At 44.2% G+C, this 25,221-nt stretch overlaps 10 protein-coding genes, 1 long non-coding RNA gene and 1 other non-coding gene across 14 annotated transcripts; 5 read left to right on the top strand and 7 right to left on the bottom strand.

The window, feature by feature from the left end:
- Positions 1-19: 19 nt before the first annotated feature.
- LOC122612576 (5'-3' exonuclease PLD3) lies at positions 20-1,848 on the top strand. The gene is made up of 3 exons (XM_043786287.1): positions 20-149; positions 274-461; positions 549-1,848. The coding sequence occupies exons 1-3, from the start codon at positions 116-118 to the stop codon at positions 1,842-1,844; spliced, it is 1,518 nt and encodes a 505-aa protein (XP_043642222.1). The 5' UTR covers positions 20-115; the 3' UTR covers positions 1,845-1,848.
- A 74-nt stretch (positions 1,849-1,922) lies between these two features.
- On the bottom strand, positions 1,923-4,370 carry LOC122612575 (exonuclease mut-7 homolog). Its single transcript, XM_043786286.1, has 3 exons — positions 3,548-4,370; positions 2,499-3,478; positions 1,923-2,435 (listed from the first exon to the last, which is right to left on the bottom strand). Exons 1-3 carry the CDS (start codon positions 4,315-4,317, stop codon positions 2,308-2,310), a joined length of 1,878 nt encoding a protein of 625 aa, XP_043642221.1. The 5' UTR covers positions 4,318-4,370; the 3' UTR covers positions 1,923-2,307.
- A 640-nt stretch (positions 4,371-5,010) lies between these two features.
- LOC122615327 (nucleolar complex protein 2 homolog) lies at positions 5,011-7,520 on the top strand. The gene is made up of 2 exons (XM_043790370.1): positions 5,011-6,082; positions 6,142-7,520. The coding sequence occupies exons 1-2, from the start codon at positions 5,066-5,068 to the stop codon at positions 7,414-7,416; spliced, it is 2,292 nt and encodes a 763-aa protein (XP_043646305.1). The 5' UTR covers positions 5,011-5,065; the 3' UTR covers positions 7,417-7,520.
- On the bottom strand, positions 7,421-8,027 carry LOC122615329 (NADH dehydrogenase [ubiquinone] 1 alpha subcomplex assembly factor 2). Its single transcript, XM_043790373.1, has one exon. The coding sequence runs from the start codon at positions 7,923-7,925 to the stop codon at positions 7,473-7,475; it is 453 nt and encodes a 150-aa protein (XP_043646308.1). The 5' UTR covers positions 7,926-8,027; the 3' UTR covers positions 7,421-7,472.
- On the bottom strand, positions 7,919-9,748 carry LOC122615328 (5'-3' exonuclease PLD3). Its single transcript, XM_043790371.1, has 2 exons — positions 8,392-9,748; positions 7,919-8,334 (listed from the first exon to the last, which is right to left on the bottom strand). Exons 1-2 carry the CDS (start codon positions 9,601-9,603, stop codon positions 8,065-8,067), a joined length of 1,482 nt encoding a protein of 493 aa, XP_043646306.1. The 5' UTR covers positions 9,604-9,748; the 3' UTR covers positions 7,919-8,064.
- Positions 9,749-10,003: 255 nt separating this feature from the next.
- On the top strand, positions 10,004-13,986 carry LOC122613410 (probable aconitate hydratase, mitochondrial). Its single transcript, XM_043787568.1, has 4 exons — positions 10,004-10,157; positions 11,274-12,911; positions 12,977-13,480; positions 13,546-13,986. The coding sequence occupies exons 1-4, from the start codon at positions 10,125-10,127 to the stop codon at positions 13,732-13,734; spliced, it is 2,364 nt and encodes a 787-aa protein (XP_043643503.1). The 5' UTR covers positions 10,004-10,124; the 3' UTR covers positions 13,735-13,986.
- Positions 13,987-14,327: 341 nt separating this feature from the next.
- LOC122613411 lies at positions 14,328-15,312 on the top strand. Its single transcript, XM_043787569.1, has 2 exons — positions 14,328-14,962; positions 15,025-15,312. Exons 1-2 carry the CDS (start codon positions 14,408-14,410, stop codon positions 15,220-15,222), a joined length of 753 nt encoding a protein of 250 aa, XP_043643504.1. The 5' UTR covers positions 14,328-14,407; the 3' UTR covers positions 15,223-15,312.
- A 21-nt stretch (positions 15,313-15,333) lies between these two features.
- On the bottom strand, positions 15,334-16,173 carry LOC122613412 (GMP synthase [glutamine-hydrolyzing]-like). Its single transcript, XM_043787570.1, has 2 exons — positions 15,717-16,173; positions 15,334-15,617 (listed from the first exon to the last, which is right to left on the bottom strand). Exon 1 carries the CDS (start codon positions 16,079-16,081, stop codon positions 15,779-15,781), a length of 303 nt encoding a protein of 100 aa, XP_043643505.1. The 5' UTR covers positions 16,082-16,173; the 3' UTR covers positions 15,334-15,617; positions 15,717-15,778.
- A 46-nt stretch (positions 16,174-16,219) lies between these two features.
- On the bottom strand, positions 16,220-19,749 carry LOC122612332 (GMP synthase [glutamine-hydrolyzing]). Its single transcript, XM_043785877.1, has 9 exons — positions 19,642-19,749; positions 19,276-19,580; positions 18,742-19,042; positions 18,580-18,676; positions 18,065-18,434; positions 17,801-17,993; positions 17,340-17,741; positions 17,087-17,278; positions 16,220-17,029 (listed from the first exon to the last, which is right to left on the bottom strand). Exons 1-9 carry the CDS (start codon positions 19,729-19,731, stop codon positions 16,928-16,930), a joined length of 2,052 nt encoding a protein of 683 aa, XP_043641812.1. The 5' UTR covers positions 19,732-19,749; the 3' UTR covers positions 16,220-16,927.
- LOC122615352 lies at positions 19,112-19,248 on the bottom strand. Its single transcript, XR_006325805.1, has one exon.
- A 1,175-nt stretch (positions 19,750-20,924) lies between the features above and the next one.
- Positions 20,925-21,758, bottom strand: LOC122612333. Its single transcript, XR_006325609.1, has 2 exons — positions 21,419-21,758; positions 20,925-21,242 (listed from the first exon to the last, which is right to left on the bottom strand). It is a non-coding gene; the product is annotated as an uncharacterized LOC122612333 (long non-coding RNA).
- Positions 21,759-22,019: 261 nt separating this feature from the next.
- LOC122614046 (protein MCM10 homolog) lies at positions 22,020-24,842 on the top strand. Of its 3 annotated transcripts, none has more exons than XM_043788508.1 (3): positions 22,020-23,322; positions 23,384-24,573; positions 24,660-24,842. In XM_043788508.1, exons 1-2 carry the CDS (start codon positions 22,152-22,154, stop codon positions 24,550-24,552), a joined length of 2,340 nt encoding a protein of 779 aa, XP_043644443.1. In that variant the 5' UTR covers positions 22,020-22,151; the 3' UTR covers positions 24,553-24,573; positions 24,660-24,842. The 3 variants fall into 3 exon arrangements, with proteins under 3 accessions (XP_043644443.1, XP_043644442.1, XP_043644441.1); XM_043788507.1 differs by having other exon boundaries at positions 24,641-24,842; XM_043788506.1 differs by having other exon boundaries at positions 23,384-24,842.
- Positions 24,843-25,221: the final 379 nt, after the last annotated feature.

Below are 25,221 nucleotides of genomic sequence, written 5' to 3'. Positions count from 1 at the left end.
TATTCTGTTAAAAGTGTATATATATATTTATAAAGACAGAAAAACTACGCCCCTTTTTCCCATACGCAAGTACGCAGTTAAGGAATGAAATTTCTGTGAGAAAGGAACAAATGGAATGGAAACGGGGCACTGTTTACAGTTCCGATCGGGTTAGTTATTTATCATTCTTTCTAGCGCCTATCAAAAAGAAAACCCCAAGCTCTATCAATCACTTGCCATAGCGATAAGGATAAGCAAACTTTTGTGGCTAATCGCAGGTCTTGCTATTTGTAGACATGCCGGAATACAAGAAGCTTGAGGACCAAGAGCCAGATGTGGAGAATGCCACTTGCACTGTCCAGAACACTGCTCCCGTTCAGGACGCCGGGGAGGGACAGAGGCCGGCGGCAAACCAGCAAGCGGGACAAATGGTGACGGTGTCCTTGTTCATGCTTCTTTTCCTTGGCAGCTCCTACTTCCAGGTATATACATACATATGTACATACTTTATATAAGATTTCATACGTTAGCATTTTTTTTATTTAAACCACTTATTACTTTTTCTGCAGCCGCGGCCACGACTGCATCAATACAAAGGGGGTAGGGGTCATGGTCTGCAGGAGAAGTTTGACTGCAACATACAACTGGTAGAATCCATACCCATTGGACTAACATATCCCGACGGCAGTCCGCGGTTCCTGAGCACCTACGAAGCTTGGCTGAAGTTATTGGAGGGCGCAAAGACCTCACTAGACATAGCTTCCTTCTATTGGACACTGAAGGCCGAGGATACGCCCGGGGTGTCCGATAACAGCACTCGGCCGGGCGAGGATGTCTTCTCAAGACTCTTAGCCAACGGAAATGGCGGAAGCAGGTCGCCCAGGATCAAAATTCGCATTGCCCAGAGCGAACCCTCTAGTGTGTCACCCAATTTGAACACAAAGTTGTTAGCCAGCGCTGGTGCTGCCGAAGTTGTGAGCATCTCGTTTCCTAAGTACTTTGGCAGTGGAGTGCTTCACACCAAGCTGTGGGTGGTTGACAACCAGCACTTTTATCTGGGCAGCGCCAATATGGATTGGCGGGCACTGACCCAAGTCAAGGAGATGGGCGTGCTAGTCCAGAACTGCCCAAGACTGACCAATGATGTGGCCAAGATCTTTGGAGAGTACTGGTACCTAGGCAACAGTGAAAGTTCTCGCATTCCCAACTGGGACTGGAATTACTCGACCGGCTACAATTTGAAACAGCCCATGCAGCTGCGTGTAAACACAAATATTACTATGGAGGGCTTCCTATCTAGCTCACCCCCTCCCCTTTCAGCCTCGGGACGAACAAACGACCTGGACGCTATCCTTAACACTATTAACTCAGCCATAACTTACGTAAATATTGCGGTTATGGACTATTATCCACTGATCATTTACGAAAAGAATCACCACTATTGGCCGTTTATTGACGACGCTCTGCGAAAGGCAGCTGTAGACCGGGGCGTGGCTGTGAAGCTCCTTATTTCGTGGTGGAAGCACTCCAATCCCAGTGAGGACCGGTATCTCAGGTCACTGCAGGACTTGGCTTCCAAAGAAGACAAAATTGATATACAAATACGTCGATTTATAGTGCCGACTGATGCGAGCCAGGAAAAGATTCCCTTTGGTCGTGTGAATCACAACAAGTATATGGTTACAGATCGAGTGGCTTACATCGGAACTTCCAACTGGAGTGGAGACTACTTTACGGACACCGCTGGTATTGGCCTGGTGCTAAGTGAAACCCTTGAGACCGAGTCCACTAATACCCTTAGAAGCGATCTGCGAAATGTTTTCGAGCGAGACTGGAATAGCAAGTACGCCACACCGCTGGGATAATCACGCAATGTCGTTATTTGACTCCATTTATATTATTTCTCCCAATGTTATTGAAAGTAATTTAGCACTCCACATTTGTTCAATCCTATTTATTGCTTTTATTCCGTTTTGATTATGCGGGAGAGTAAACAAGAGGCTCGTTTTACGGCCTTAACAGAAAATACAAATAATACACGTATTTATGATTTGGAATAATGTAAGTATTTAAAGTAAGGAGATACAGTGAGCATGAAATCATAACGTAATAAAATTCATTTTTTCATATCCGACTTGTCACATAGTTTCTTTCTGATTTGTAAAATGTGAACAAACTGCCTGGCTATCACTAAATATATGTTAAATACTCTTTGTAACTACATATAACATTTGGACTTAATTTAAGTTGGGCGAACGCCTTTGTCGTTTTCGTGAGAATCGCTATCCCTTAAAAGGGGCATGAATATAACAGGGACCAGCCTCTCAATCACTTAAAATTGGCACCCCGCCTGAGAAAGTTATTGCTAGCGATGCTCTTTTCGATAGCCACATGTATGGAGGAAACGCGTGAAATGAGCGTGTTGTAGATCAGCAGCAAACATCGCGCATCCATGGCTGGAAAAAAGTAAAGTAGTAAATTAGTCTTGCTAGATTCTGGGGAGCCAATCCCCGACTCACCGGCATAAAGAATCTGCTCGCGACGCAGCGGTCGATTGGCCCAGTTTGAACACTGGTTTGATTTGTTCAGTTTCTTGCCAAGGCATGCCAATGAGAGATCCGTGAGGGCGTCTCCTGCCCGGTTTACATTGCCAAAGGGAAGCTCAACGCCGAAGCGCTGCTTTTTCAACTCCAGCCATAGGCTGCGAAGGTCCAAGTAGTGGTGAGGCATTTGAAGGCGCAGATGCAGGGGCAATGAGCGCTGCAATACACTGAGATCACTGACCATAGAGAAGCCAACCTTACGGATGTTCACGTTGTTGAAGATATTAGCGCCCAGCAAGCGCCAGTGTTCCGAGCATAGGCTCTCCCTTGCCAGGCAGTCGATCAGGTAGACATTGTGGCCGGTGGCGATCTGTAGCACGCACAACTGATTATCTCCGCAAACGCTCTGCATCCATTCAGAATCCAGGTATATGACGTACTCCTGCTGCAGATGGTACAACATGCGATCGAACTGTTCAGCCTTGTCCACAATGATAAGGCACTCGTCGGGCAGGTCCATGGTCAGGTACATATCACATCTACTTGCGGCGCAGCGGTCCTCGCTGAGGGATTCCCAGCCTGACGATTTTCCAGCGCCATTTTGCAAGACCTGCGTCTTGATCTCCAGCGGACAATCTTTCGGATCAATATTAAACTCCTTGTACCAATAGATGGCCTCAGAATGAGCTCCAGCCGAGGCCATATACATTACGAAGTCCGTGCGCAGCGCGTAGTCATAGGCATGGACGCTCACCAGCTCGCGGAAACTGGCCAGGTTGATGCGCGCCTTCTCGTACTCGCGGTAAAGGTAATGCAAATAGCTGCACGTTTTTGTGAACTTATAGTTGGGCGTGACAGTGTCGTCGAAACCATACTTCTTGGCTAGACGCGCCACAATCTTGGCAATAGGACGATAGCTGAGCACGTGATGAGAGATTTTAAGATTCTTGTACCGACTGCAGGTTAAAGAGACCATAAGACCATAAAATTAGCTCAATTTCAAGACCACTTAAGTATATACTTACTGGAGTAGATGCTCACAGAGCTCTATAACTGGCTTTTCCTTGTGCAGCAACGAATCCAAAAACTTGACAAAGGGCAGCCGCTGATGTGTGGCATAGTCTAGATACTCCTCGGCTAGTGGTAGTTTCTCGATTGCAATCAACGGGAATGCCAGTTCCATCATGTCGAACTCGTGCGTCAACTGCAGACTGATGGACCACTGGGTTACCTCTTTGTACAACCCGTTGTCCAGGAGTTCGCGCAACTTGGGAAGCAGTAGGTCGCGGATCTGGCGTAGACTGTAGGCATGGATCACAGCATTGTTAAGTGCCAGCAAGCCGGACGTCTTGACAAAGTTAAAGGCTATCATGCTGGTGTTGGGATCACAGCCCTCGCCAAGCTGCGGAAAATCTTTGTGGAGCTTGCATACCGTGTCCAGCACAAAATGGGACAAGCTCTTCGGCTTGATGTTGCTGCTGTCGGGGCAGTTAGCGAAGATCTTTAGGGCCAGCAGTAGGGGATCCTGATGGCCCATTAAAGCCTTTCCAAATTCCTGGCGCAGATGCGGCGACTTCTTCTTGCTATACATGTTCCACATATCGCGGAAAAGCTTGAAAAACTCTTCCGCCTTTACGTCTAAAGTGGCGTCAAAGTTACAGCCGTCGATTCCAGCACCTGTCGTGATGTCCTCCAGGCGCTTTATCTTCAGATTGGTCATTAGATTCTCCATCTCCTCCTCGTCCGACTCCATGCCGGCGGGTATTGCGTTGTACATGTGGCTCTTGAGTGCCATTTTTCACTACTAAGCGAAGCAAGTGCAATTGCCAATTGCAAATGCAATTGACTGTAGAGGTGATAAAACATCGATGAAACCATCGATTTAAAAAATTATCGAAAATCATCGAAGTTTTAGTATTTGCCTGCGACTTATGTACCTAGTCACCCACAACAACAAAGCCGTCGGTAGTTCTGGATATTTGGCGGATTTTCTGTTTTTTTAAGAACAAAAGTTTTTTGCAGTGTATTGCGTTCGTTATTGGTAGAACACAACATATACATATACATATGTATGCTTCTATTTATAAATAGCAATTGTTTATACAGTAATATAAGGATTTTTCTCTAAATGATAGCTACATATGTACATATACGAATTACGAACTACGTACTTTTAATTATAAAATGTATTTATTGGTAATGTTTGGAAACTTGCATTTTTATTTATTTGTATAACTTTAAGCAAACAAATTGCTAAGACCATTATATACCAACTTATAAATATTTCAGTTACTATAATTTATTGCTAAAGACTCAAGGTGGCTGATAACTCAATCGAAAAATTTTATAAACAGTGTAAATATTGTTAAGCAAATAGCTTGCATTTTAATGAAATTGTTAAAGCTTGCTTATTTTTTGTTTCATTTCTTAGCTGCATATTAGTAGTAATTTCCCAACACAATGGCAACACTCCACATTTCACCAAAGTGGCAACTTCGTTGAACGGCACACGTGCATTTTTGTTTTAGTTTGCACGTTGAAAAATGAAGCTGGCTACGAAAAAAGTAAAGACCCTTGGCAAATCCAAGCCTGAATTAAACAAAAAGAAGCTCGCCAAGGATGCCTCCAGGAAGACGAAACCCCCAAAATCCTCTGCATCGAAAGTTATCTCTAAAAACCCGAAGCAGAAAGTCGCCGACCCAGTTAACAATGAGAAGCCCACAAAAAAGAGAACCAAGAGATCCCACAAAGAGCAGCTCGAAGGGCTAAAAGATATAGACCCAGAGTTCTACGATTTCTTGAAAAAGAATGATAAAAAGCTACTGGACTTTAATCTACTGGACACAGATGATGATGATGAAGAGGGGGAGGTAGACAATGAAAACACAGCGACAAAGAAAAATAAAGACGAGGATGATAACGAGCAGTACCATAAACCCACCGAAGATTTGGAGGTGGCCAGCGATGAAAGTGACTTTGAGAACGAGGAAGATGATGATGCGGCAGCTGGAAGCATCCAAAAGATCACCCTCAACCTGTTGCATCAGTGGGAACAGCAATTGGGCCAGGCTAACGTATCCATTGACATTGTCCGCAAGGTTATCCAGGCTTTCAATTCAGCCCTGGCCAGTATCTCTGCCGACGGAGTAGACGGAGGAGAGAACCAGCCTAATGCTGCCGCATTTAAGGTAGTGGGGGCAGCTGCATTTAATGGAGTAATTCAGCTCTGCGTAATCCACCTGCAGCCTGCCATTATTCGATTGCTGGGTGTTAGACCCAACAGCAGCCTACCGCTGCACAAGCACAAAAAGTGGGTTAAGGTGCGCGGCTGTTTGCGCTACTACCTCACGGATTTGATTCGTCTGGTGGAGCAGGTGTCTAGTCCAAATATCTTGGGCGTGTTGCTGAAGCATCTGCATCAAATGTCCGGCATGGTGGTCCCATTTTCGGCACTTGGAAAGACCATATTAAAGCACCTGGTTGTCTTATGGTCCACTGGAGATGAAACAGTTCGAGTTCTGGCCTTCCTCTGCATTTTAAAGATAACGAGGAAACAGCAGGTAAATTCTTTGAACTAGCTAATTTTTGTATCCCCTGCTAATGCCAATGAATCTTCTAGGCGACTATGCTGAACCACGTTCTAAAAGCCATGTACCTGGCCTACGTGCGCAATTCGAAGTTCGTGTCTCCAAACACTTTGCCAGGAATCAACTTTATGCGCCGCTCGCTGGTGGAAATGTTTGCATTGGATTTAAACGTCAGTTATCAACATGCCTTTCTCTACATCCGTCAGTTGGCCATTCACCTGCGAAACGCAGTGATCCTTAAGAAAAAGGACAGTTTTCAAACGGTTTACAACTGGCAATTCATTAACTCGTTGCGCTTGTGGGCGGATCTCCTGGGCGCAAGTGCGAATAAACCACAGCTGCAGCCTCTGATTTACCCCCTTGTTACCATTGCCACCGGAGTGATTCGGCTGATACCCACCGCTCAGTACTTCCCATTGCGATTCCACTGTCTTCAGACCCTAATTTCTCTGTCCAAAGAGACGAACACATATGTGCCGGTGCTTCCACTCATTGTGGAGGTATTAAAGAGCAACACCTTTAACTGCAAGCACTCGGCGGTATCCATGAAGCCACTGCAGTTTACCTGCGTCCTTAGACTTAACAAAGGACAGTTGGCGGAAAATGGCTTCCGTGACGAAGTAATCGAGCAAGTGTTTGGGCTTCTGTTGGAATATCTCGCTCACGAGTCCGCCTCACTGGCCTTTAGCGATTTGGTGGTGCCCACTGTCATGGCCATCAAAACGTACCTTAAAGATTGCAGGAATGCCAATTATGCTCGGAAACTTAAACAGCTTCTTGAGAAGATTCAGGAAAGCGGCCGCTTCATAGAGCAGCAACGTGGTAAGAGTAGCGTCAGCTTTGACATAAAGGATGCACAGGCGGTCGTCGCTTGGGAGCAGCAGCTCCATCTTAAGCGCACTCCACTGGACGTCTACTATGCCAGCTGGCTGAAGACACACGAGACCAAGAAGCGACGACAGGCGGCGCAAACGGATGAAATTAATGCGGACTATGATGTGCCCAAGCTTAAGAAACTACCGGCCAAAACCGGAGTACCTGTGAGGAATGAAAACGGCGAGGTAGAACTCTTCCCCTCGGACTCGGAAGATGATGACAATGATGGCCTACATTTGGGATCAGATGATGATGACGATGAGGATGTACAGAATGAGGGGGAGGTAGAAGTTGAGCAGCCTAAAGCCAAAAAGAAGAAGAAGGAGATGCCCGAAAAACAGAAATTGCGGCTAGCAACTGTGGACGATGAATACGATGAGGCGGGTGGAGCCGTGGATATTGTTAAAGACTTAGATTTGAACGAATGGTAGAACATTTAAGATCAATTTAACTATATTTACACATTAAATTAACAAAAAAATAATAGTTATTTCTCCGGCGGCTCCTTGCCAGGAATAAACTCATACTCCTTGTATTTAGGAAAGGTTCCAATGGTAGGTCCGTCTACCTGCTTGGGCAGTGCCTTGTCGTCCTTGCCCTTGGCGTATGTTGCTTCCAATTCGGCGGCGTTGCGTTTCTTCATGTCCATAATCTGAAGATTTTTCACCAGCTCCTCACGGGTGGGCGGCTCTTCCCGGCGACCACGTAGCCACGCCTCCCATTCGGCTGTCAGCTCCTGGTCAAAGGCTTCCTTATCCACTGGTTCAAACCACCGGGAAGCCTTCCTCTTCCCAATCGAAGGATTTGCAGGAATTTCGTAGTACTTATTCCCGAAATAGTCTTCCCCAATATAGTCCCCACGAAACTGACGAGGTCGAAGGGATTTCCAAAAATTCTTGAAGATGATGCCGATTACATCGCGCGTCGGCTTGTTGGCCATGCTTAAATGTTAGCTTTATTTTAACTCGATGGTGTGGAACTTAAATTTACTTTAGGTTTTGAGGTTAGGTCTGACGATTGTTATGACATGAACAGCTGATGGCTGTGTTGCAAAATGCCGGCGGGTTTAAAAGCGGAATTCAAATTCGTAAAGTTGGTTTCAGGGGCAGGGCATAGGGACTAAACCAATCCCGCAGAAAAATTGACATTAAATCTGTACGGAGACTATTATTGTTGAAGTCCATCTCCTGGAGGACTAATCCAATGCCAGCTGAGTAAGTAAAATGCTCTCCCGACAAGCTAGAGGTGCCAATAAAGGCAACGCTATCGGTGACTAAGTACGAGTTGCAGTTAACCCTTCCGCCGGAAATCTTTTCCAGTTCATCAGTAGTTGGCACAACAAATCGTCGCTGCAAGAGCAAAGCATTTCTTAAAAAACCTGGCAGTACATTGTATAAACCCATTACCATTTGTATATCCACTTTCTCCGTCATTTTGTTGAGCGCCTGTAGAGACCTTAAGAAGTGATCCTCACTGGGATCGGAATACTTCCACCACGAAATAAGCACCTTAATGGCCACACCCCTTTCCAAGGCAGCTTTACGCAAGGCATTGTCTATCACCGGCCAGTATTCCATTTTGTCACTGCGTCTTAACCGAGGAGAATATTCCATTAAGGAAAGGTGTATAACATCAGTCGCCTTGTCGATAGCTTCTAAAATGGCATCTAGCTCTTGGGTCCTTCCAGTGGCTATCAACTCAGGTGGCGAGGTGGATAAATAGGCTCTCATTGTATGTTTTTTGTTGATGCTTAGCAAAGAGGGTCTTCTTTGATTAATGTGCGTGTGGTACATCCACGGCCACTTCTCTGGGACTTCATTGTTGCCCAGGTACCAATAGGCCTTGAAGATCTTGCCCAGATCTTGAGCAAGATGAGGACAATTCCTGGCCAGCACACCTAGTTCCTTGCGTTGTGTAAGCGACCGCCAGTCCATGCTGGCTGTGCCCAAGTAGAAGTGCTCCCCGTCCACTAGCCAGAGTTTAGAGTGCAGAAAATTAATGCCCACTACATCGGCTGCCCCGTAGTTAGCCAAGATACGGGCATCAGCATGCCAAAGGCTATCCTGGCTGCGATTAACCACAATCCGCACGCGCAGCTTGGGTCTGCCGGCATCTCCATTCGACAGTAGCTGTTGAAAGAGTTGATCTCCAGGCCGGGTGCTGCTGTCGTTGACGTCCAAGCCGCGCAGTGTCCAGTGCGGAGAAACGATGTCCAACGAGGTCTTTGCCCTGCCTAGTAGAAACTGCCAGGACTCAAAGGTGCTCCTTAGTTGGGGGTGGCTTTGCCCTTGGCTGTAGTTCAACCCCAACGGCAAGCTCTCCACCAGTTCGAGTTGACATGGTAACGGCTTCTCCACCCGAACTGGGCTGTTTCCGTTCTCGTTTCGACGGTAGGTCTCCCAAGGTAACAGAAGCACAATCATCACCAGAACGAAGAGAATAAACACTGGTATGATGTAGCCGTGATTACAGAAAACAAAATTCCGCTCATTCCGAAGCCCAAAACCGCAATTGCAACGCCGGCAACAGGATGTGGTCAAAGGGGTTGGCTCTTCTGGTTCTCTGGGCACTGGCTGGTACTCCCCAGGTATCTCTTGCACTTCGCGACGCTCTGACATAGCAAGGGGATCACGACTAGTGCTGACTGACCATTGTCAAACATTTTTCACAGCCGAGCCTATTTATTATTCGCGCAGATGTGGTAAAGTATCGTCCTCCCACGCAAACAAACGTACAGTGTTGGGCAAGAAAACGTCGGTCGTCTGCGCTGTCTGCTAAAAAAAAAGCTATAGCACATACAAAATCAGGTAATGTTAAACGGTAAGTTCCATAATTATTCCAACCCATAAAAGTCGAATTATTCTTATGAAGAAAATAAATTTACAATATATTTAGTTCTGAACTAATAGACTTCCTATGGCACTTGTGTATTTCACGGCTCAAATTTGGCGGGAAACTAGCCGGCGGGAAAGCGCTGACGGGTATGCGCGACGCCTGCAAACACTGGTCGCCGTGGTAAAGAAGTTAGTCTGTCTTGAAATCTTCCGGCTGAGAGGGCTGAAAATTTTGACGGCTTCAAAGCTTTCGCTGCAGTTTCAATTTCGTCGGGTTTATATTGAGTATCCCTTAATCAGCGACTATGGCTGCGAGATTGATGAGCGCCAAGGCACAGGTAGGTTCTAGCGCGGCTCCTGTGCCTCCAGTCAACCCAAAATTTAACCACGCACATATATACGTTTATGTATATAATCTATGAATGGAACCCCAAATTTAAAGCTGTGATAAAGACAATTACAAAGAGAACTGCGCGAAAGTTTGCTAAAAATCGTTGCCAATTTTTTACACACACAGGATGGGGGCAGCGAAATAAAGCAAATTTTTCGCACAGCGTTTTCTAACCTAAAAACGTAAATTCGAAGTGGTTAGGTAACCGAGTTCGTAGTGTTTGTGATTCTACAGTGCAGCAGTTCTACACAGCAGTGTATCATGCTAAATCGGTAGCCCACAGCAATTAACAGCGATTCGCGGCGTTCGGCGGTGTTTGCATTTACATAATCGCTAGGGCCCAGTTATTTAACCAGAAGGCGAAAACCCTCTAGAGCATACATATATCTTCGGACGGAGGACCGTCTTATCTGTGACAGGTTTACTTACACTTTGATAATGCCCGTACTAAATATAGCGTAAAAAGATTCCGCTGTTCAACTTGAGTATCACGCGCATTGGAGGAGCTTCGCCCTTCAAGTGGGGTATTTCCACGCCAACTTCGAGAAAGGCTTCACTGTACTCTGCCAACAAGTTAACGACCTATTTGACGTATGTAAAAGTCATTGCAATTGTTGCGATTTGTTTGCATATACATATGCACGTACATTGTTGATTACATTTAGTTCTGTGGACCGTACTGGCGAAATAACTACGTGAGGGCAGTTCTAGACGAGCCAAGTCTTTAAATTTGGTGATAAGTGGTTGGGATCGCTATCGTGGCCATACCGAAAACCGTCGCGAATGCCCAGTTTTTCTACAATTTGAATCAGGTTTTCCTTCAAAACACTTTAGAACACTTTGGCATCCACTATACCGTCGATAAAAAAAGATTGCTCACGCCAGAAGGTGTGCCTTTTAAGATTTACACATTTCTTGATAAAGGAATTAATCTAATCAAGCTCCCAATCGAATTAATCAAATCTACTAGAGTGCGCGCTGTACATAATCTAGAGAATTACATTGTACTAATTACTCAATCTTGATTGCTTAATTAAACACTTTAACACTATCCGCTTTCCAGGTGTGCCGACTGGGGAAACATGTTGCGTCCGAAGCCACAATGGTGCGCCAGTTCCACGCCTCCTGCTACACCGCCTCCAAGGTGGCTCTGTCCAAGTTCGACTCGGACGTCTACCTGCCGTACGAGAAGCTAAACAAGCGCCTGGAAGTGGTGCGTGGGCGCTTGAACCGCCCACTGACTCTCTCCGAAAAGGTGCTGTACTCGCATCTGGACGATCCTGAAAATCAGGACATCGTGCGCGGCACTTCATACCTGCGCCTTCGTCCCGATCGCGTGGCCATGCAGGATGCCACCGCCCAAATGGCTCTACTGCAGTTTATCTCCTCCGGACTGAAAAAGGTTGCTGTGCCCTCTACTGTTCACTGTGATCATTTAATCGAGGCCCAAATTGGAGGACCCAAGGATTTGGCCCGTGCCAAGGATCTGAACAAGGAAGTATACGATTTCTTGGCCAGCACCTGTGCCAAGTACGGGTTGGGCTTCTGGAAGCCAGGCAGCGGTATCATCCACCAGATCATTCTAGAGAACTACGCTTTCCCCGGCCTGTTGATGATTGGTACTGACTCACACACCCCCAACGGTGGCGGTTTGGGTGGCCTGTGCATTGGCGTTGGTGGTGCTGATGCCGTCGACGTGATGGCCGACATCCCCTGGGAGCTGAAGTGCCCCAAGGTGATTGGTGTCAATTTGACTGGAAAGATCAGCGGTTGGACCTCGCCCAAGGATGTTATCCTGAAGGTCGCCGATATCCTGACTGTCAAGGGAGGCACCGGTGCCATTATTGAGTATCACGGCAAGGGTGTTGACTCCATCTCTTGTACAGGCATGGCTACCATCTGCAACATGGGTGCCGAGATCGGAGCTACCACCTCTCTGTTCCCCTTCAACCAGCGCATGGGTGATTACCTGAAATCGACCGGCCGTGCTGGCATCGCTGCAGAAGCCCAGAAGTACCAGGGCAAGATTCTGTCCGCTGACAAGAATTGCGAATACGATGAGCTGATTGAAATCAACCTAGACACCCTGGAGCCCCATGTTAATGGACCATTCACTCCCGATCTGGGCCATCCCATCAGCAAGCTGGGCGAGAACTCGAAAAAGAACGGCTACCCTATGGACATCCGTGTTGGTCTTATAGGCTCTTGCACCAACTCTTCGTATGAGGACATGGGTCGCTGCGCAAGCATCGCCACGGATGCTATGAGCCATGGCCTAAAGTCTAAGATCCCCTTCAACGTGACTCCTGGATCAGAGCAAATCCGTGCCACCATCGAGCGCGACGGTATCTCTGAGGTGTTCGACAAGTTCGGCGGCACCGTTCTGGCCAACGCTTGCGGTCCCTGCATTGGACAGTGGGATCGTCAGGACGTTAAGAAGGGCGACAAAAACACCATTGTCACTTCCTACAACCGAAATTTTACTGGCAGGAACGACGCTAACCCGGCCACCCATTGTTTCGTCACCAGTCCCGAGTTGGTCACCGCTCTGTCTATCGCCGGTCGTCTGGACTTCAACCCACTGACCGACGAGCTTACTGGTGCTGATGGCAAGAAGTTCAAGCTCAAGGCTCCCTTCGGCGACGAGTTGCCCGCCAAGGGCTTTGACCCCGGCCAGGACACATACACTGCTCCACCACCCGTAAGTGCATCTAATTCCGAAACTGACTAATAGTGTTGTTAAAAATCAATTTGGAAATCCCACAGAGTGGCGAGAAAGTCAAGGTGGCTGTCGATCCCAAGTCGACGCGTCTGCAGCTGCTGGAGCCCTTTGACAAATGGAACGGCCAGGATCTAACCGATCTGACTGTTCTGATCAAGGTTAAGGGAAAGTGCACCACTGATCACATCTCCGCTGCCGGACCCTGGCTGAAGTACCGTGGCCATTTGGATAACATCTCCAACAACATGTTTATCGGCGCCACCAACTACGAAAACAACGAGATGAACAACATCAAGAACCAGCGCAACGGTTCCTGGGGAGGAGTTCCCGATGTTGCCCGTGACTACAAGGCCAATGGCGTTAAGTGGGTGGCCGTTGGCGATGAGAACTACGGCGAGGGTTCGTCCCGCGAGCATGCCGCTTTGGAGCCTCGTCACCTTGGTGGCCGTGCTATTATCGTCAAGTCCTTTGCCCGTATCCACGAAACCAACTTGAAGAAACAGGGTCTGCTGCCTCTTACCTTCGCCAATCCCGCTGATTACGATAAGGTTTGCGACTCTTGGCCTTCTTCTTCTGTATCTATAGTTTTCATCCATAATTTGTATTCCAACAGATCCAGCCCACGAGCAAAATCTCTCTGCTCAACCTGAACTCCCTGGCACCAGGAAAGTCCGTTGATTGCGAAATCAAGAACGGCGACAAGGTCGAGAAGATCAAGCTCAACCACACCCTGAACGACCTGCAGATCGGCTGGTTCAAGGCCGGCAGCGCTCTTAACCGCATGAAGGAGCTGGCCCAGTAAATGGCCCTGAACCTACTTAAAAAACCCAGTCCAGAACCCTTATCCCAACCACCTCCCTGTTGGTGAACTCACTCAAACTCACAACGGAAGCAATCGAGTTATGGTATTGTTATTCAATTTTATTCAAATTGTTTTTATTATATTTTGAGTATATCGAGTGTGCTGTTTTAAAAGTTAATTATGTAACCGAACGATAGCGAGAAATTGTAAGAATTTTATATATACATATAATTATACACAATTTTATTTTAATTCTTGCTATACATGCGTTTTCTTCAATTTTTCTTATTTCAAATTTGTCCAAATGCTCTACTATTGCCTCGACGATGAAACTGTGCGAATAAAACTCAAGTAATATGTATTAAACTGATTCTTTCATTTAATAAACAACATTTTAAAACGAAAAGCGGACAATAAGCTCTTTACTATATCCCGTGCCCTCTATTTTATTTTTCCTTCATTATTAATCTAATTGTAACAATTATAAGACGTAAGACACAACAATAAGTTGATAAATATATTATATAGTGGAGAATAAAGCATAATATCAATAGATACATATGTTTTGGAAAAACTACTGGGGCAGATTACTTCATTAATCACCCTTAGCTTTTGGAACATATGTCGAATTGTCAATAAAATCGAAATTATTAGTAAATCCAATTCTAGGACTATGAAACGCAGAGCTCAAGGAAAAACTTCATTTGCTTCCACCACTGAATTCTTTTCACTCACCGATAAGCTTTCGTTGGGGAAAGGTCGAGCCCTACCAGCTGCAAAGCTAAAGCGTCAGGAACAAAGTACAACGTCCTTTGACTCCGGTACAGGCTACTACTCTTACACTGACGCCACTTCTTTGCGAAAGAGTCCTATCACCTTCTCACCTAGCCCAGAGTTCTTGCAAACCACCAAGACTAAACTAAAGTTAATCGCCTTGTATGAAGATCACAAATGCTTATGGAATCAGTGTAACAAAGATTTCTTCAATTTTGAGCTCAAGGACCGAATCTGGGACGCGATCGCCAATGAAATGAAAGTGGACTCCCCATCTGGGTTTTGGAAACATACGATCCACAAGCTTCGCTATAAAGTTGATCTTGGGCGCATCCAAGAGCAGGGCGCGAGGTTTTCTGGTGAATCGCCGCAGCCAAGACTTTTTTATTCAGATAAACTCTTATTTTTAAATCACATGTTTGACCGAGAACAGGGAAAACCCCTTCGAAAGATTGTAAGTTTATAGTTAAGCAACAATAGCACTTAAAATTTTTTCCACATATTTTTTTTAATCAGCCGATGAACCTCAAGCATTCGGGACCTACTCTTGAAACAAGTCCATCTAGAAACCTGCGAAATATTCAAGAAAATCCAAGCAAAGCTACACCTATTAGAGAAAAGATGGCGTCGCTTGAGAAGCTAAGAAATCACCAAAACAGCATGTTGGTTCTTTCCCGCGAAGCGTTTCAAAAAATTCAAATATTGACAAGTTAGGGCCCCTATTTCTTAAGAAAAGCAAAAAATAGGCCGTAGGTCTCGGCTTGCAGATACTTAAAATAAAAATGCAATGCAAACACATTTAAATCGATTTTTCGCTTTATTACATTTCTTGTATCATAATGGTTTTTGTTTTTCTGGTTTTGCCATTTTTTTAATATAGACGTTTTATATAACAATTCATAGTTTTAGCTTACAATATTTTTGTTTCGTATTCTTACAATCTTTTGTTTATGCCTTTTGCCACGAAAACACTTTCCTCTCTAGCAAATATACAATTTGTTATCTTGCAATTATTTATTAATATGTATATAATATATATATTTTTTGTATATAACTAAAAATACGTAAATTAATTGATTTTGTTTGTTACGTGGTTTGTAGGCACATTCCTTTTCTCAAAAGGAACAAAACATGAAAATGTACATAAGTGTTATTGGCAAATAGTTTACTATCTGTTTTAGATGGGTCTTCCGCCCATTGGTTTTTACCTGATCAGATCCGTGTCATTGTGGTGCGTTTTGATTGTTTCTGCATTCGTGCTCACCATGTTCTAGGCGGACTCGATTAGATCTGGTCGGAGGGTTCCCTGAGCCAACATAACTTCCTCGGGCTTTAGTTTTAATTCGGCTACTACATCGTTGGTCACTTTGACGAATATATCACCAATTATTTTGCGTTTCTCATCCGGATTATATGTCTGACATAACATAGGCGTTTCCACCACGGAGTACTGTCCGGTCCTCTTGACTTGCGTAGTGCTTTTAAGGAACGTGTAGCCTTCTTTTCGGACGATTAAATCGATGCCAATATCGCGCAGTGAACGCTCCACCTTTTCACTTTCGTTCTTGCGCATGAAACCTAGGAGTAAAGATTAAAATATAAAGTATATACAATTAAAAATACGAATTATATATATTTCTTAAGAAAAGCAAAAAATAGGCCGTAGGTCTCGGCTTGCAGATACTTAAAATAAAAATGTAATGCAAACACATTTAAATCGATTTTTCGCTTTATTACATTTCTTGTATCATAATGGTTTTTGTTTTTCTGGTTTTGCCATTTTTTTTAATATAGACGTTTTATATAACAATTCATCATTTTAGCTTACAATATTTTTGTTTCGTATTCTTACAATCTTTTGTTTATGCCTTTTGCCACGAAAACACTTTCCTCTCTAGCAAATATACAATTTGTTATTTTGCAATTATTTATTATTATGTATATAATATATATATTTTTTGTATATAACTAAAAATGCGTAAATTAATTGATTTTGTTTGTTACGTGGTTTGTGGGCACATTCCTTTTCTCAAAAGGAACAAAACATGAAAATGTACATAAGTGTTATTGGCAAATAGTTTACTATCTGTTTTAGATCTTAATTCCACAGTAACTACACATACGTGTATCATCGATATAATGAACCTGAATTGTTTTTAAATTTCGAAGCGGCAGTTGCAGTTCTGTATTTGCGCCTCATAAATTGCTCGTTTAACGTTTCTCTTTAAAAGGCAGGAGCAGCTGCGATGGGCTCGAAAGCAAGGGTCGATCCATCCACCGTTGGATCTTTATCCCACCTGAACGTCCATTGATTAGTCGTTGTCCTCATATCGAGCGCCCGCCGCTTATTGGTTGGTTGAATATTTTTTGTCTCATCTACTTCTATGAAATGGCTGTTAAAAGTTTTGATTTGAACGCATCATTCCCACTCGGTGGTGCCCGGTGGCTTGGCTGTCAAGTCGTACAGCACCCTCGAGATTCCGTCCAGCTTGGATATATCGTGTACAATTTGATTTAGGACCTGTGAGCAGATAAAGGTTTAATATTAATTTTTCGTATAGATTGAACATTGACTCACTTGCAATGGCAGTTGCACGGAGCCGGGCTCAGCCGGCACACCAGTCATAAAGTCGTTCGTTATGAACGGGCGCAGCACTACCGACCTTCTGCATGAGGGTGTGCGGTTAATGGGATCGCGGTCAAAGTGCACGGGTATGAGAACAACAGGCATCTGAGAGATTTTCCGGTATAGTCCAGCTTGCATTATGATCTAAAATGGTTGTGATATAATAAATTTCATTTTTTACCTATGACAAATTAAATTCACTTACTTCATTGGCAATAGCATCCGCTTGCCTTAGCTGCGAAAGAACTACCGTATTCAGTGTGGTGTGCGTTATATCCGTCACTAGGTACTGCACGGGTTCGCCAAAAATGTAGCACACCCTGTTCACGTTGTGCAGTATGCGCGGTATGATTTTAGCCAGGAAGAGAAGGTCCTGCCAGTTTGGCTCCTGGCTAGTTGAAAGACCTACTACGTAGCTGTATGACCGTTTATCACCTTGCACGCCCACGGAGCGGATGGGCAGCAAAGTTGCCTGAATCTGCGAGTTCGCAGAGATACGCAATAGGTCTTTCTGTTCTGACTCGCTCGTGGTCCCTGTTACGCGGTTGATTAGAGCATGGTTCTTCTGCAGTTTATTCTTGTAGTCTACAATCACGCGTATAATAACCTACAAATAAATAAAGAATTTATTAAAATAACTTTGACAGCTGTTTATTGTTAGCATGCCTGAGTCTCTGAGTAGTCCTTCTCCATGTATGCCTCCTCGGCGCAGAGGACGCGGATCGCCAGGCCAGGACCTGGGAAGGGTTGTCTCTCCACAAGCTCTTGGGGCAGTCCAAGATCATTGCCTAAGTCGCGCACTTCATCCTTATGGAAGTCACATAGCGGCTCAACCACACGTCCTGCGTTACGAAGCTCTCTAAAAATTAATTAAGAGAAAAAAAGCTAAGCAGTAAAACTAGATTGGGTCTTCCGCCCATTGGTTTTTACCTGATCAGATCCGTGTCATTGTGGTGCGTTTTGATTGTTTCTGCATTCGTGCTCACCATGTTCGAGGCGGACTCGATTAGATCTGGTCGGAGGGTTCCCTGAGCCAACATAACTTCCTCGGGCTTTAGTTTTAATTCGGCTACTACATCGTTGGTCACTTTGACGAATATATCACCAATTATTTTACGTTTCTCCTCCGGATTATAAGTCTGACATAACATAGGCGTTTCCACCACGGAGTACTGTCCGGGCCTCTTGACTTGCGTAGTGCCTTTAAGGAACGTGTAGCCTTCTTTTCGGACGATTAAATCGATGCCAATATCGCGCAGTGAACGCTCCACCTTTTCACTTTCGTTCTTGCGCATGAAACCTAGGAGTAAGGATTAAAATATAAAGTATATACAATTTAAAATACGAATTATATAAATTCGGCCTTTACCGATTATTAATTTAAAATTCTATTCTTAGAAAATATATAAATGAATAAATTTCACAAGTCTTAACTACTGCCATACCATTATCTACATGTACGGCAATTATCTGATTGGGGTACAAAGCACGGCGGAGCAAAGCTGCACAGACACTCGAATCCACGCCGCCGCTGACTAGTAGCTGTAAAATGAAGATTGCATTTAAATATTTATGTCTTATATAAAAATGTAATTTCCTAAACTCACCAACACTTTATTACTGCCCACTTTCTCGCGGATGTAGCGTATGCATTCCTCCTTTCGACTACCCATGGTAAAGTTAGGCGTCAGTTCGCAGATTTCGTACAGGAAGTTCGATAGCATCTGTTTGCCATTGATAGTGAGGTCCACCTCAGGATGGAACTGGACGCCGTAGATGCGGAGTACTTCATTGTAAATAGCTGTCACAATGCGGTTTGTGGACCAGCCACCAATCTTCAAATTCTCGCCCACTCTCTCAACGCTATCACCGTGGGTTAACAGCACCGACTGTGTGCGACTGAGGCGACTATGGAATACGAAAATGTTGTTATTTAATTACAGGTAAGATTAGAATAATAAAGTGTAATTATAAATAATATGTTATGCCACGTGTAGATCAGTTTATAAACTGCTCTAAACTAAACTGTTCTTGGCTTTAAAATTGTTCTGGCAGCATTGTATCAGCGCTTAGATAAACTCATTTCAACCTAAACACTTTCTTGTTGCTGCTTATTATGGGATTTATTAGGCCAGGCTCACCTAAAGAGGGGACACGAGGTCTCGATCTCGATATTTTGTTGGCCATCCTCTCGTACATCCTTCTTGAGCACTGTGCCTCCGAACTCTTTGTTTATTAGCTGCATGCCGTAGCAGATGCCCAGCATAGGTATCTTAAGCTTGAACAGATCAGGATCATAGCTAGGTGCATCCTCTGCGTAGACTGAGTTGGGACCCCCGGAGATGATGATGCCTCGATAGCCATTGTTGCGTATCGTAGCCGCTGGGGTGTCCAGTGGAAGGATATCCGACTCAACGAGGAGTTCGCGTACCTTACGGTCGATAACCTAAGGAGAAATCGGGACAATTTTAAGGAGAGTTTTAAACTACTCTGGGTTTTAAGCTCACCTTGCCGTACTGTGCCCCAGCATCAAGTATAACAATCTTATCGTGCCGCAGGCCGTTCTCTGCTGTGCCCAGAAATATGTTTGAGTTCATTTCTTTATCGTTGCAGCACTGCAAAAAGGAAAAATTTGAGTGTCAGTCATGCAATCGCAGAAACAAACACCAAATCTCGACTGGCTGGTAAGTTCGCTTCTGCGGCTTACTTATACTCCAATTGTGGCTGCAATCGACGCTACAGAAACAAGGCTAAAATCTGGCTAGGAGGTGGGGAAAATAGGTTTTGGATTGGGGCAATCGCGGAGATTGAGATTCAGGCAGGTACAGATGGCTCACATACCGGCAATATCTTGTGGAGCACTCGCAGAAACATTCAACATGCAGCTGGCCAGGATGCTCTACGATAGACAATAAACATTGACAAAGATTTTCTTGTCACAGAAAGATGATTTGTGCAATGTGGACGGAACACACACGCCTACAAAAAATGATTCGCTGTACATGGCGACGATTGTTTTCTATTATGATGGTATTATGATTTTGACCAGATAACCGTGTGCGTATAAATAAGCTGATGACTAAATCATAGATACCATAGGAAAAAGTGCTCCAAATGATCATAGTTTGGTTATTTTTTAATAATATAATATAGATATAATTTTGTTAAACAGACTGAATTTTGATTAACATGAAAACCGAATTTTTGTGCCAGGAGTATCTGTCAATGCTGTATACTTCTATATACTATAGTAGAGTATTAGATCATGAAAGTTTACAGTGTCTTTCGTTATTACTGGAACTTTACTAAGTATTTAATTAATAATTATACTCTTCAAGAACTTAATTTAAAGATTTATATTTGATCTATTTATATACATATATTATATGTTTATTGAACTAATTAAATTTTGAATTAAAAGAAATATTTTGTTCATCAAAGGATACAAATAATTACATTAAATAAATTCTTAAAGTTGCGATTTTCCGGAACATGCATTTCGGATTGCCGAAGTAATCGGCGACTTAGTATAGAATACGAATTTCGATACATGAGGATGAGGATCTGAGGAGGAAACGGACCGTAAGTGGTTGCGGGCAGTGGAAGAGATGCCGGCTACTAACTGCCAGATGACAGGCGAAAATGCAAAAAAGAGAGTGACAGCGAAAGCGAGAGCGAAAGGTGGGAGAATAGAAATGGCAGGTAAACGAAAAGAGCTGCAAAGAAAAATTCAGAAAGAATGGCAAACAAAAATAAACAACAATTCAGGAGACAAATCGACAGTAGCAAGTTTACTTGTTTTCCATTTATTTTTTCGTTAAGTAGAAACACAGCAGCACCTTTTTTCGAAGGTTAGGAGTGCATTAGGTCAATGAAGCGGTGAGAAGTCTGTGATGTAAGCCGTGCTCCTCTTTTGGCTCTCTCTGACATTTTTGATAACAACATACAAGAGGTTATCAGAAACGGCACAAACAACAGCAACTACAACCATGAGGGAGGCCGCGTGGTTGTAATTTGGTACATATGCAGTGAACCCACACACACACGTGGAGCCGCCTACAAGCGGCGCTTATAACCACAAAATGGCCACGGTATGTTTGCAAAACATCTAAAAAAAAAAACCGCAAATGGGGAGAACAAAAAATCGTATCAAAAGTAATGACAAATGCGGTTGAAACCAATTTGCGAATTTGACGGGCGGGGGTGCCGAATTGTGGGTGGAGCAGCGCCGCATGGCGATTTGGCTGGGATCGGGGATCTTTTTCTCCATATTGCGTCTCTCACCTCGTCGTCGTTTTAGCCTGGCAGGCGATTTTTCCAGGGGCGGAATGTCCGTGGGCAAGGCCAGTGACAGGCAGCGCAAAACTTTGTCTAAAGACGAAATTCGCGATCCGTTGTTAGCGGTCCACCGTTTTCCTCCCTCTCGCGGACACTCAGCCAAATTGCTTCGGCTGCTGCTGCTTCTTTTCCGCGTATCCACGGTAGCTCGACACCGCTGGCGAAGGATTCCCTGTGATTTTCACGGCTGCGTTAAAATGGCTGCTTCTAGGCACTTTCTATTTGCTTTTTCGACAGTTTTTTCGCGAATTAAAGCCGAAAGATGACTTATTGTCGAGCGGATGACCATAACTTGGATTTGGGAAAATGAAGCACGCGCGGTAAAAAAAAATACCAAATATGACATTTTTTAGTATTTATAATATACAAAATCAACCAATTGGTTCTCGGTGATAATTATTTCAAAAATAATCAAATACCTATACAACATCACATTTTTTTTTACTGAAAAACTCAAATATAACTTATTAGAAGTACTTAAATATTGTATTAAAGAACAAAATAAATACTGCATAGTAGCGCATCATCTCTGTGTAAACAGTGTTGACAAGCGAGTACTTCCAATTAACCATATAAGGTCTCACTAAGCCCGCCAAAAAGGAATTGGTTGTGCGCTCATTTGGAAAACTAAGAGAAATACCTACAAAAACACGTGAAACTGCTGAATTTCCCAAATGAAATGGGTCCTCCACAGAAATCCGAGAGAGATGTTAGCATCGACGATGAGGAGGAAATACTGGCGCTGGAAAAACTGCTGGGCGCAGCAGAAAACAAAATTCCAAAATCTGCAGAATCAAAAAAATCAAAGCCCGCCGCGCCTATTTTGGGCCATGCGTTGCCTAAACTACGAGAAGACATCAGTTTTGCTAATGCCCTGACCTTCGAGAAGATCGTGAAACCCGCAAAGCAAGGGAAAATTAATATTAGTAAGGAACCAGAGCTGGACTCCTCCGACGACGAGGAGGTAAAGAACTTCTTAGAACGCAAGTACAATGAGTACGGAAGTGATATAAACAAGACTCTGAAGCAGCAGCGGGAGAACGCCTATGAGTGCAAGGTGGCCAGAGAAGTGGATAAGGAGCTTAATAAGACTACCCAGGGGGTTACATCCACGCCGCAACCCCTGAAAAATCCGCACCATCCCATTAAACGCCAGTCGGCCGTGAGCAGCAGGTTTCAACGACCTTCGCCAGCCGCTGCCGCCGTGGCATCCGCATGCCAGCCAAATGCTCCCGTTTCTGCTGTATACACAGATCCAGTCTTTGGACTGCGCATGATCAATCCGCTAGTCTCCAGCTCACTGCTGCAGGAGCGTATGGCGGGCAGGAAACCTGTGCCCTTCTCCGGCGTTGCGTATCACATCGAGCGGGGTGATTTGGCCAAAGATTGGGTCATTGCTGGCGCTCTGGTTTCCAAAAATCCTGTAAAGAACACCAAGAAGGGTGATCCCTACTCCACCTGGAAACTATCGGATCTGCGGGGAGAGGTTAAAACGATCTCACTTTTCCTTTTTAAGGAGGCCCACAAATCCCTGTGGAAAACAGCTGAGGGCCTGTGCTTGGCTGTCTTGAATCCAACTATTTTCGAGAGGAGAGCGGGTAGCTCCGATGTGGCCTGCCTATCCATCGATAGCTCCCAGAAAGTCATGATTCTGGGTCAGTCCAAGGATTTGGGAACATGTCGTGCAACCAAGAAAAGTGGAGACAGGTGCACTTCGGTTGTTAATTTAACCGACTGTGATTATTGCATTTTCCATGTGAAGCAGGAATACGGCAAGATGTCCCGACGTTCGGAACTGCAATCGGCGACCGCAGGTCGTGGGATCAATGAGCTGAGGAACAAAGTTTTAGGTAAGTAGGCTTTTGGTTCAAAGAATACTTGAGTTAACTTAGTTATTTTCTTCCTGTTAAGGCAAAAACGAGGTATTTTATGGCGGTCAAACCTTTACTGCAGTTCCCGCAAAAAAAAGTGCTAAGTTAATCGCCAAGGAACGCGATCGTCTGAGTATGCTGGCTGGCTATGATGTTTCCCCTTTCGCCCATACCGCTAATCACGCTTCAAAGCCCAAAACAGCCGAATCCATTAAAATACCATATGCGGACCGTGGCGGTCCTGTTTCCCGTTTAGCTGGTGGAGTGGAAGCGTCTAGGAAACAAAGAGTCCAAGATCTAGAGCGGTTGCGTCTGCTTAAGGAGGAAAATGAGCGCTTTAAAAATGAAGAGCAGGCTGACGGCCATGTCTTGGGAAGTGGTAAAAAAAAAGAATATGAAGGAGCCACGCCCGATGTCAGCATGCCCACTACACCTGTTCCAGAAAAATTCAAAAACCGCGGCTTCTCCTTTGATGCTAGTTTAACGCCCAAGCTTTCCGGTAGCGAAAACTTTTTCTTTGAAATCAATGTAGGATCTAGCCAGGCGAAAAATGCCAAGCTGAAAGCAGCCGCCTTGCTGAAGAAAAAGCCACTGGAGAAAATCAATCCCAACTCCACACGAGGTAGTGAGAGTGGTAAGAGAAGAGCCATCGATGAACTCAACGAGAAGTTCTCCAGCAGTGCCAAGCGCAAAAAAATGGAAGAGGACGATAGAGAGATGATGCGCAAATCGAGAATCGAGAAAATTATGGCGGCCACCTCATCGCATTCGAATCTCGTGGAGATCCGAGAGCGCGAAGCGCAGGAGGAGTACTTCAACAAGCTTGAACGCAAGGAAGCGATGGAAGAAAAGATGCTGGGAACTTACAAGATGCCATGCAAGGCGGTCATCTGTCAGGTGTGCAAGTACACAGCCTTTTCCGCTTCTGATCGTTGCAAGGAGCAGAAGCACCCCTTGAAGGTGGTCGATGCTGAAAAGCGATTCTTCCAGTGCAAAGACTGCGGAAATCGGACAACCACCGTATTCAAGTTGCCCAAACAGAGCTGTAAGAATTGCAAGGGGTCGCGATGGGAAAGGACGGCCATGATACGGGAGAAAAAGGTACTGACTGGTAGGGAAACTCTATCCGTGAGAGGAGACGAGGAAACCTTTATGGGAAGCCTTGCCGGTAGTGCTAATCTCAACCTGCTGGTACCTGATGATGAGTGAAGCCCGAGTTTTTCGCTATCGGTAATATTTGCTTTATTTTATTACTATTTCAATTAATGTTTAAAATTTAAATAACATACATATGTAGTACATACATGTATTTACAGTCCTCTTGTTTATCGCTTTTTGACTTATAAAAAGGATTTGTCATCGATAAATAAGTATAGTGGTTCGAATGTGAGATGGTTCGTGCTGGATTTAAGATGTACCAGGTGTGCTCACTGATTTTTAATAAATGTTAATCTTATAATTGTATAGCTTATAAGGTAAATAAATTGAAACTTATATTATGACTGGTATTATATTATATGGATATTTTAAATCAACCTAGCTTACTTTTGCAAAGTGTTACAATCTTAAATTGAGTTTTCGTAAAAGTTTTAATTTAAATAAATATCCAAATACAGAAAAGTCCTTGGCCGGCAGACACAATCTGAAGCCCTTTGAAGAACAAATATTCCTTTAATAAATTCAATTTTAAAATTAAAAATAAATTGAAAAAATATTAGTCTGCTACAGTTTGTGTGAAATACATAATTATTTTCGACAACTTTTCATTCTTTTGCCAAACTTGTCAGCTTACAAATAATTTAAGTTTTTTTTTTCAGTTAATTGTTTGTTGTTAAGAATCAGTTTTAAAATATAACTTCTTAAAAGATAAGTTTAGAA

The sequence above is a fragment of the Drosophila teissieri genome, chromosome 2R, assembly GCF_016746235.2.
Source record: "Drosophila teissieri strain GT53w chromosome 2R, Prin_Dtei_1.1, whole genome shotgun sequence".
Classification (NCBI taxonomy): Eukaryota; Metazoa; Arthropoda; class Insecta; order Diptera; family Drosophilidae; genus Drosophila; species Drosophila teissieri.
This window is presented reverse-complemented; position numbering and strand designations above follow the sequence as displayed.